Genomic DNA, 12,253 nt, shown 5'->3' on the forward strand with positions numbered 1-12,253 from the left:
TTCCTTTTTCATGTAACCTAAACCTTTGTGTTTGTCCATTTCTATATATAATAACATTATATTATTTATATCTGTATATTGTAGATGGTTTAATGTGCAGTCATGAGCAATATAATGTACCCATTTTAGGACTCTGTCGCATTAACATATTTGACATTTAGTGTGACTTATAGTTCAATTTGTCAAAAAAGTTAATGTTACATGGTACCAAAGTGTATACATATTAATGCTCGTGACCGTACGTATTTCGTAGTCCTTTTAATTGTTTATACATATGTTAGAATGCACTAATCCGCTTTTACTGTTATATTTGTACAAAACTTTCTTGTTACCAAAGGTTGTCTAGAAGAAATTGCTGCATGAGAATAAGGACGTTTGTCGTGTCTTTCTGTATCTGTTATCCTTATTTCTGTATCTTGTGTCCATTGTGCTCAATATAGTATTTTATCTATCTATCTATCTGAATCCAGAAGAGAACAAAAATTGCTAATAATATTATTGGACCACAGCTATTTCTACCCCTATCCTATACAATTTAGAACCCATATTCATATTAATTTTATACAGTGTAGTGTAAGTGTAGTGTAGTGTATAATTTCCGAGTGATTCCGGTGACGTACCGGCGGCGTTTTATCTCAAAGATGATTATCGGGTGTGAATTGTTGTGCCCAAACCTGGACTGCAGTTGTAAAACCATCGAGGTACTAATCGGTGATAACGAGTAGCGACATTGGATAAGGTGTTATGTGCAGAGTTTGTAACCTACCTACTGCTGTCAATAGGTGGATTTTCATTGAAAATATGTTTGCGTTTGATCACATTCTGATGATAACTGAATAGGTGTACAGCCTTGCCATTACACTTACCTATCTGGGAAGCACTACAAGAAGTACCAAATAAGTATCGCATAGTCATGAACATACATAGTCAAGATCTTTCTACGTGAAGAGGATTTCTAATACTTCTGACTTTTTTGTCGACGCGTTATTAATAAAAAAATATTTTTTCTCCGCGTGTGACTTGTGTTGCAAGATCGAACGTCTTTAGTAGAGTCAGATCGTCAAAGATTTTTATAGTAGAGTCAGAAGAAACAAAAGATTATTGGTCAATTACTATGATTTCATAGAATAATCGATGACGCGTCTACACTTAATGTGTCATTCTCACCTCCACGGTTTAGGCTTAAATTATGGACACGTAGTTCCACTCCTTGGTCCGAAATGTATTCGTAGAAGCGACTCGTGGGCGGCGCCTCGCACCGTGAGAAAACAAACCCCGGATTGTGCTTCACACCGACATGGGAAATGGATTATTTCCTCCAGTTTAATCAATTTTGTTAAACCCGCTTAGTATTATTCAATCGAAACTAGTACATACTGCAAGCAACTTGTAATAAAAGCAAATCAGTTCCATGTTATTGAAACAGCTTAAATCTATTGAGGGAATGTCAAATACAAGTCAGCGTTAAGTAAAACAAGATAGCGTAAGATCTTTTAAAAGATATACCCTTTGGAAGATATATTATAATGAAGACAAGGTCGGCGGCAGATAAAAACAAACGGTCGTCCCCAGAACAAGGGTCAGGGTGCGGTCCTGCGGGATATGTCGCAGCGCAGCCGGGACCGGCCGGGACATCAAGTTTATCGAGACCACCGGCGACGACCGACCCACCGACAAATTTATTGACACTCTTTCAATTAAACCTATTGTTACCCTAACATCCACCGTGGTCAAAACAGAATAAAACATGATAACTCGCCGCATGCATCTGTAATGCGTCTCGTATCGCTCGCCCGTGCGCCGTAAAAGGAGATTTATTAAAACTATTTGGGAAACTGATTCGATCGAAACCGAACGATTTGACATTTAGATAAAGAGTAAAATTTATATTTACCTCGAATACGTCGCCTCGGCGGAGTGACAATGGAATAAAAAGGTTATAAAATGCGTTGCGTTGTGGCGGCCGCCCACGTCCCGCGGGTGTTGTCGGGTGCCTGCATATCGCCGGTCGCCGGTCGCAGCTGCCATGCCGCCAGATAAAATGCGACGACTGTGTTATTACGGCTCGCTACTCGCGAGCACGTGTAAATTTCTATGTGAGAACACGCCGATAAGCCGCCGAGCGTGGGCGCAGAGAAAATTCACGGCGCCGCACGGCCCCCGGCGCCGCGCCACATCGACGCGAAGTCGCTACTTTTTTGTACCAACAAGGTCTACAAAAATTTGATGAGGTTCCGCAGATGACCGAAGGATTACGTGAGACGGAAATTGCTTAGTAAACAAACTGATTCGCTTCAAATTTTGCCTAATCGCCTTCATCATAAGGTTCATTCCGATATTATCAACGGTTAAAACTTAACTTTTAGGTCATAGTGGTAGGTGGACCATAAAATAAACAATAGCTGCAAACTCACGGAACGCCAACCAGGTAATAATTTATGATGATAATAAATTTATTGCGGTTATATTTTTGACACGTAGATCGTTATATGAAGTTCGTAATAAGAAATAAATGCCTGTCAATATTAATGTTATTAATTATAATACGCCTACAGAACATTTATGTAAATAAGGCGCTGCCTATTGTGATGTCCAGGGTTTAACATCTTCAAGGTGATTGTGACGTTCTCATTTTATTTTTCTTAAAAAACTAAATAAAATAAGCTTCGTCTTATGCGCGTACACACTTTCAATCTTATTGTTTCCAGCTTGAGGTAGATCAGTGTGCTGGACGTAATCCTCTTAGGACGTGACAAGAGAATAGAATAATTTTGCTGACACATTGTTTAGGGAGTCAAAATGTCATGTCACCCCACTCTGGACGCGTATAGCATATTGTTATTTATTCAATTCGAAGTGTTCTTATAAAAACTAGTACAGACGCAAACGGTGAAGTTTTGTATTGTCTCTTTAATACTGGTAAATAAAATATTATTTTCGATTTAACGATTGACACCGCTCTCCCTAATGTAGTCTTAAAGTGATATTTTATGCGTAAAGTACAATTTCAATCGAGAATGTCATCTCTATATTGACAATCAATTTATACGAGGCACACTAACCGGCGAAATTCAAAAGGCCTGCCAGTAAGCCGGGTGAGTTTCGACGTTTGCCTAATTTACATATTTCCATTGTATCCTGCTGGGTTACCATAAAATTTAACAACAGTCGAGTCCACGTGTCCTGCGAGCGCCCAAGATGCTACTTTACGACGATCCTCAAGACCAAGTTAAGGTTATGACTATAATTCAGTTTTATGAAACCCCTTTCAGGTAACAAAGTGTATATTCGGAAAGTTCTCACATAACTTACATTAGTCGAGTCGATGAAACGGTTTTATTATAACACACGGGTATTAAAGTCAGTAAAATTACGGGCTTAATAGCGTACCTTGCGTTGTGGAGAACAATTCTTTTGTCTATTGTTTCAAAACGCGTATTGGATTGTGGTGTAATGAGACTAAGTTTAAAATTATTTGTCGGCGACTGTGTATCTCCTGGAAAGTAGCGACCGCCAGCCAAGTTTATCCTGTACACCACATACTAAGTTCATACAAAGATAGTCCTTTCTTTTCGTAATTAGAAGAAGGATTTAATAGGGTTTAATGGTTAACGCAGTCGTCATAGTTTTAAAACTAAGTCTTCAAAAATTTTATTCATAATAAGTCAAAATTATGTTTCATCTTTTATGAATTAAGTTAGAAGCTCTTATTTAACAGGTAGCTTGATGTACGAACAACCTGAACCTAGTTTCGCAAAAGCACTTAAAGTCACGTTTCTCACATATAATTAATAAAATTTAGTGTAGAAGTTGCTACCTACGCGAAAATTGACAAGCGTTGTTAATTATTAATATAGAGTAAATATTATTATGTACCACAGGAATTTACCTAGAACAAAGATTTTAGACGAAGACGTTGAGTTAGCTTTCTGAGGTCAGACTGACAATTGAAAACTTATTAGGTTTCTATTTATTATATTTCAAGTATCAATTTTATTAACTAAATAAATATTAGTTTGATAAAACTTAGATTGCAACGTAAACAATTTTGAACTTGATGAATATTCAAATGGTTTCTATCAATTTTGTTACCTACCTATTTAGAAATGTTGTTTTTAGCTCTAGTAATATACTCATTCCCGTATTCCCTTATGGCTAGGTAGAACAACAAGTGATCAGAAGACAATTTGCAGGCACTTAAGATATTACTTCCTAAAATAAAATTGAACTGTGTGTCTAGTCACGGAATAACATAAACGTAACATAAACAGCCTAAATACGTCCCACTGCTGGGCACAGGCAAACACCGGAGGGGGTATGGAGCATACTCCATCACGCTGCTCCACTGCGAGTTGGTGGAGATGTTTTTTCGGCTAAAGATGCCCTTCAAAGCACAGAATCATCTTACTTTTTCAGATAATCAAGAGAATCAAGCCTGAAAAGTCCTTACCAAATAACGGACAGTCTAACAAAGTGATTTGGACAATGTCTCTAGTGATAGCTAAGTACCACAGCGAGAGAACAGTACTTAACTACATCCTTGTGATTATTAGGTTGAATAATAGTTTATTTAAAAAGATTATGGATTTCTTTATCAGTTGCTGACGTTTTTAAAGTTCCTTCTTTCCCATACTTTACGATGTCTTGCGGAGGATCTAATTGTGTTTTGAAATTTATTTTATTTGCGTTTATAGCTCAAGACGGCACAATGTGAAATTCTTGACAACAGTTTTATAGCCTCAATAACGAAGTTACGACGTAAGTACATTGCGGTTAGTACGTGTCAAAAGTATATCGTATACTTATCGCTTAGCACTCAGCGATATGTTGGTGATAAAATTAAAATTCTTTACCAATAGAGCGGCGTAGATATATAAGGTAAGTAGATAGTTTTATTTTCTTCTTTTAAAATGAATGTAATTTAAGAACTACATTCATTTTAAAATAGCTATTCTATTAAAAACAAGTTATCCTTTCAAGAACTTTTCAAGAAGGGTTTTCGCTACGCACGTATTACCTTGTCATATAAAATAGAATGCATGTCGTGTGTTATATAAAGTTGGATTTCCATACTTTTATACAAAAGGTAACGAGCACTGCAAAGAAATAAGACGAAATTCTAACATAAAGTAAACTATTCCATGTATTTTCGAATGATCTAAAATAAATTATGCGCAGATTGAGTCTCTCCCCTAGAGCCACAGCATGAAGATAATATTATGTTTATTATCATACTAAAGTTGTGTTTGTTAATTAAGTATATGTATAAGTAAGTAATTTACTATAATTTATCTATACGTATAACTACCAAGAGAACAATGCATTAGGAGACATAAATCGAAGCATTATAGCCGAAACCGTGATCGCAGAACTAATAAATTGCAATCAACTGACCGAATCATCCTGGCTTTGAACATCGTAATAAATCCATAAAGTTGGTACTCACTAACGAACATTACAATTACGTCTAAAAAGGACGAGACATTCGAAAGCTCTTTATGTCAAACCAAAATTTGATTTCTAGGAACGTGGTTTATAAATCTATATCTTTGTTTTTCGTACAAATTGAAAATATATTTGTACTGAATATCGTTGTACGAAGGCTTTTGGATGGTTCATATTCGAAACGCAATTATTATGGCAGAAGTATATCGAGTGCTAGTCGCCTATGACTACAAGCGTCTGTGGTTTTAGGGTGTTCAATATATTTCAATATCGGTATGTGGGGTTATAGTCTAAGTGCGACCTAGTGTTTGTAGAGGAGTTGAGGTTAGATATTGGAGTTAACTATGATATTGGAGTCTACTCCACGACCTTGGCTATTATAGTCTGTATTTCAACAATTAGTACAGGTACCGTAATGTTGTAATCTGCTAAGAGTGTATAGTGATTTATTAGGTATTTTTTTCCATTGTGACGGCATCGTGAGGTCGTCGTCAGACTCGAAACGATTTTGAATAAAAAATCTCTTCATACTCCACTTCTTTTTTTATTGAAAACATCCAAAATGTGAAATTGTTGATAGGTTATAATCGAAAAAATGCTTTCTTACTTTATATTTTACAGCAATTTCGGAAAGTACTAGTAAATATAATTATTATACTGCTCAGTTATTTTATTTCCCTTTTAAAAAAGGTGGCAACCCTAGATGAGAGTATATAAAATTTACATAAAGTATTGATATACAGGGTGTTAGTGACATCGTAACGAAAACTTTGAGGGGTGATTCAGGCCATGATTCTGAGTTGATATCAAGTAGAAATTTCCGTCGCAAAAGTATGGATTGGAAAATAATTAAAAAGAAAAGAAAAATTTTCATGAATTTTTTGACACGAAATTTCACTTGATATCAACTCAGAATCATGGTCTGAACCATCCCCCTCAGTATTCGTTACGGTGTCACTAACACCCATACCTACTTATATGGCTACCGTATGTACTTGTACGGGGTGTAAGTGTCATCGTAACGAATACTGAGAGGGATGATTTATCTGATTATTCTGAGTTAATATCAAGTGGAATTTTCCATCGCAAAAGTATAGAATTGAAAATAATTTAAAAAAACTAAGAAAAAATCATGAATTTTGCGACGGAAAATTCCACTTAATTTTAACTCAGAATCATGGTCTGAATCAACCCCCTCAGTATTCGTTACGATGTCACTAACACCCAGTATAAAGAATTAATTCAGTAGAAAATAGTTGAATGCGAATAGCATGAATATCGAACCGTAAATGCGACTTTGTATGTAACCGATTGCGAACCAAATTTTAATTTTAAAGCGGGTAGTTCCACGAAATAGCTTTCAGAGTGTAGTGTGGAGCGTAATGTACAGTGTGGAGTCATCTCATTGCACATTACCTACCTTGGTGGTACGGTGGTACGGTGGTACGATGGTACAGTGCAAATTGCTATGGGTCTCGTGAGGAGGCTCGGTGTCGCTCAGCGGGCAATGGAGAGAGCTATGCTCGGTATTTCCCTGCTCGATCGAATCAGAAATGAGGAGATCCGCAGGAGAACTAAAGTCACCGACATAGCTCGAAGAATTGCAAAGCTGAAGTGGCAGTGGGCAGGACACATAGCGAGGAGAACCGATGGCCGATGGGGCGGAAAGGTTCTGGAGTGGCGACCACGTGTCGGACGACGCTCAGTGGGTAGGCCCGCTACAAGGTGGACCGACGATCTGGTGAAGGTCGCGGGAAGCCGCTGGATGCGGGCAGCGCAGGACCGATCGTCGTGGAGATCCTTGGGGGAGGCCTATGCCCAGCAGTGGGCGTCATACGGCTGATGATGATGATTCACATAGCATAATATGAATAAACTGTTTGCATCGTGTCACCCAAGCAAACGCTGCTGTACGGAATATTTACGTAGAATACGTTATTTATACAAGAAAGAATCACAAATAAAACATAACACAGTTAATCTAAGAAGGTAAAGTCGCACGTCCTTGTGATTTTCCCAAAGGTGCCATGGACCGATGAATAAAGAGAGTCGACCGAAGGAGTGGTTAGGTTAGACACAAGGTGCTCCAGACATAAAATGCGCCGCTCAACGCGAATCCGATTCCAACGACTTTTCCAATACATAGAGAATACTGTATGATGTATTTGAATCTCCTAGGAATTACGACTATATCCCTATCTAGTAGTCAAATGTACATCCATTTGTTTAGCTGTAGGACTGGAGTTGCTCCAACAAGTTACTAAACTCGCAAAAATATATTAAAAACAAGCAGTAAACTACACTCACCTAGGGACTCGATAAAGATAAATGTCACTGGAAGTCGAAATTTCTAAATGAACAAATAAACTTTTGTATTAAATGATTCAAAGTTGATAAGTCTATCAAGTGTTTTGATTTACCGTTTTTATGCTTTGTCCTATTGACATATGCTATTAGTGAATTCCAATCTTTTTATAACTTAATAGTTTCCAAGAATGCACAAAGGGATATTTGTGATGTTTACGAGGAATGCATTTTTTATCTACTTAAATGAACAGATTATCAGCTTTTTAGTTGATGGATACGGTTTTCTGTCTTAATTAATAATCACGGTTTATCTTCAATCTAAAGACGTCGAAAGACTAATGTTGAATTGTGGACCTTATGTGTAAGACGATAAGGTTTTGGCAAGGGTTACGGGTTGACGCGTGCGCAGGTAAAGTTCGGTCGACATTCCATAGTTTTGTTCAGCGCATCATGGTCGCCCACACACTTCCGGACGCGAGCGTACAAATCGTAACTGTACTGCCTATTAACTCCAATCCTATTGGGTGTTAATATTTTATGCCATTGTCATCTGCATAAGAAAGGGGATTACGCATTGAAATAGCTCACTGTTTGGTAATATTACGTGTAATACCGACTTTATGCGCTTTAAATAAGCTCCCTCGCAGTTGATTTTCTCATATTTTATGCTTCTTAGAAAATTCTTTACACATTTCCTCCGTACAAGTATGGACAGACAGCAATAAAAGTGGAGGTTAAAGATACCCTACGTGCATCCCACTATATTTTGTGTTGAAATTGACTGTAGTTTTATGTTCATGTTATTTTCATTATTTATATTGACTTAAGCTTGAGCTCGCATACTTACATGGAAATTCAATAAACTTAATCCAAGAAAGATGAAAATACAGGGGGCTGTATAACTTGACTACGTATTTACATCTGGAAGTAATAACCGGGACCAACGGCTTAACGTGCCTTCCGAAGCACGGATCATCTTACTTTTGGACAATCAGGTGATCAGCCTGTAATGTCCTAACCAAACTAGGGATCACAGAGTGATTCTTGTGATTTGTCCCCACCGGGATTCAAACCCGGGACCCTCGGATCGTGAGCACAATGCTCAACCACTGGAGCACAGAGGCCGTTCTTTTTTGATGTCATCATCAATTTAAGAGCCACGCTCTTTTCGGTGCAGCATTTTCCATGCTACTTTTTAGGGAAATATAGGGCAGTTCCTCTTGCCTACCGCCCCGCAGTACTATGTCTGACGCAAGTGGGATGGCACCCAGAGTAGTCTATTACAAAGCCATACTAGGATTTTGATGTAGAAATAGTAAAATTTAGAACTAGGTATATAGAACAATGAACACCTAGATCAGTGTTTAGAAAACGACACCCACAGTTAAAAGGTGTACTTGTAACAATGATGCGGGGGCATTGATATATGGACGTGTTACACCCGACCAACAACTAGGTGAGGTAAGCTGTTTTACTAATTGTTTTTATTCCTCATTGTTACAGGTATGGTAGTGTCTCCTTCAACCAGAAACGAGGTACAGTTTTTTTAGATTTCACTCCAAAAAGACGTGAAATAATTTTAAAGCAGCGGCATCACAGTGCTGGGGCACAATCGTTTTTAAGTACCTTACATTTTTATTGTACCATCATCCCCCTAGCATTATCTCGTTTTTCACAGGGTCCTCTTACCTAAACTGAAGATTTGGCAGGTCCAGTTTTTTACAGAAGCAACTGCCTGTCTGTATACTTTTATTGTACGTACCGCCCTTTGTAATTCAACTCTTATATTTGGAATTCTTTTTTAATTTTCGTATCTTAATCACAGTTAAATAAAAAAAAAACAATTTACGTAGTGCGTTTTAGATTTAAATTTTCAAACGAAGATGAAAATATATTCGTGATAAAAGTAAGAATCTCGTCATCACATCATCAGGTACTTAAACACATTTTACTTCTACTAACCCGCATTGGAGTAACGTGGTGAGTATGCTACATACTCCTCCGGTTGATTGAGGGGAGGCCTATGCTTAGTAGCACTATTATATTAATATATATATATGTGTGTATAATAGTCTATAGTACCTCTGTTTTTGTAATTTATTATAGTTACAATGTTAATAAAATATATAACAGTCAAATTAAAAACCTACACACATATATATACAAACAAATATAACATGTATAATAAACAGATGTCGAGAGTTTTATATCCTTATGGAAAGATTTTTTAAATACAATCAACTAGACTAGACAATGATGTGTTGTTATTCCCAATTGGGGCAGTCAGAGGTATTTCACTCACCGATATTTCTGTTAGTCTAAAGTACGTGAACACAGACGTCAGAATACTGATTAATATTTAAAAAATCTTTCCATAAGGATATAAAACTCTCGACATCTGTTATATTATACATGTTATATTTGTTCGTATATATATGTGTCTAGGTTTTTAATTTGACTGTTATATATTTTATTATCATTGTAACTATAATTAATTATCAAAACAGAGGTACTATAGACTATTATACACACATTATGTTCTGGTGTTATGTGTGATCACGTAGTCATGTGTGTTGCAATAAAACAGTGTGTTTTATTTGTTAACTCAACATCAGGCCACATTATTCAAGATCCGAATCCAATCTTGATAATATCCTTTGAGCATGGAATACCTGCACCTCCAGCTTTCACGAGCAGAAGTTAGCTTGTTTAGCCTGCCGCATGTCTTGGTAAATAATAAGATGAAGCGAGCCCGAGGGCCGCTTTTCTCAAGTTCTGTGTACGTTGGCTTATTGACTCGAGGAACCCACTGCAGCGGCACCTACCGGTACTCTGCCTGTAATTCATACGGGGTAAGTAGAGACTGAGTCTTCTTCTATCGTGTGTGAGCCGCCAGAGGCCCCTGACATGGCGCATGTATCGACTACTTTCTTACTTACATCGGTAAGTAGTAACCGGGACCAACGGCTTATCGTGCCTTCCGAAGCACGGATCATTTTACTTTCGGACAATCGGTGATCAGCTTGTAATATCCTAACCAAACTAAGGACCACAAAGTAATTTTTGTGATATGTCCCCACCGGGACATAGAACCCAGGACCTCCGGATCGTGAGCCCAACGCTCAATCACTGGACCAAGGAGGTCGTTGTTAAAGTCTTAGAGAACAACACAGACGTAACTCAGAATTCGACACGACAACCTTGATGTCGGTCGGGTAAGATGTGTATGATGAACCGTATGGTGACTGATTATCAGTCCATTACCCTCATTCCATAGTTCTTTTCACCTAAAGATTGTCTGCAAGAAATTGTTACGACAGCAATAAGGCTGTAATTTGTACTTTTTGTTTAATTATTTCTGTGTATGTTCTTTCTGTCACTCACTCGTCACTGTGGTCCTGTTGTACACCGGCATGCTTCTCATTTGGGGATCGCCAGTTCAAACCCCGGTAATGAGTTATTAATTTATCTTAAGTGCAGTTTTCACTAAGAAAGTTGGCTCGACCCTAGACGGCGATATAGCTCACTACCTATCACGCTGCTCTAACAGAAAGCTCGGTGAGGTGTGGGTACTTAGTTCATCTTGCGATGGATGTACCTCTGACTACCCCAATTGGGATATAGTCGTAAGCTTATGTTTATGTTATGTTCTTTCAGTGCAACAAAGTATTGTGTGTTGTATTGTAGTTCACCGTGTTGGAGAGAACGCTGAACATGCCTGAGAGCACCTGAAACAATTCTGTTTTTACTTTATTCCATTTACGTCTCTATCATTTGTTTTTATTATTAACATAACATAACAAATTATTGTTCAAACAGAAAAAACAAAATGCAAAACAAAAGAGAAATAGAAAGAGTACAATAGTCGGCTTTATTGCTGTTATGTTTTTATCAGGGATGTTGTGGATATGAAATTTCGGATACGAATTTAAAAATGATTATTATTCCGGATGCGGTTACGGATACGGATAAAAAAAAGTTTCAGATAATTTCGGTTACGGATAATATATATTATTTTTTTAAGGAATTTCAAAAGTAAAATACCAATAGGTAATAAAGTGGTTTTATTTATAACGACAAGTTATACGTCTTATGACGACAAAAGATGAAAAAAACAAACAATGCGTGTGGCTTGTGTGTCGGCACTGGCATGGCAGCGGCCCAGCCGATAAAAACAACTTGTCATAACGTGTCTCAATTAGGTTCCGCCGGCTTAATCCGAACCTTTTATTTCGGATTCGGTTACGGTTACGAAGCTTTTATATCGGATATCCGATAGTTTCGGTTACGGTTACGGAACTCCCTAACATCCCTGGTTTTTATATACAATAAGAAACCTTATTAAACCAAACCGTAACAAAATTACAAGGTAGTTTCGCAGGGACTCGCATCTGCAAACATCGGACTAACTATACCAGTGCTATTCCCGCTAAGTGCTGTATCCCGGCGTATTGACACTAGCAATCTGACTGGAATCACCTACTGGTTCCACATCTAGACA

General features: G+C 37.6%; 1 protein-coding gene across 1 annotated transcript in view; it reads left to right on the forward strand.

Annotated features, from left to right (window-relative positions):
* LOC126375487 (uncharacterized) overlaps nt 1-9,302 on the forward strand; it is an 88,941-nt gene extending 79,639 nt beyond the window's left edge. Inside the window, exon 2 of the mRNA XM_050022444.1 lies at nt 9,256-9,302. Coding sequence (XP_049878401.1) covers nt 9,256-9,302 — 47 coding nt within the window. The remainder of the gene's footprint in view (nt 1-9,255) is intronic.
* Nucleotides 9,303-12,253: the final 2,951 nt, after the last annotated feature.

The sequence above is a fragment of the Pectinophora gossypiella genome, chromosome 2 (genome assembly GCF_024362695.1).
Source record: "Pectinophora gossypiella chromosome 2, ilPecGoss1.1, whole genome shotgun sequence".
Lineage (NCBI taxonomy): Eukaryota > Metazoa > Arthropoda > Insecta > Lepidoptera > Gelechiidae > Pectinophora > Pectinophora gossypiella.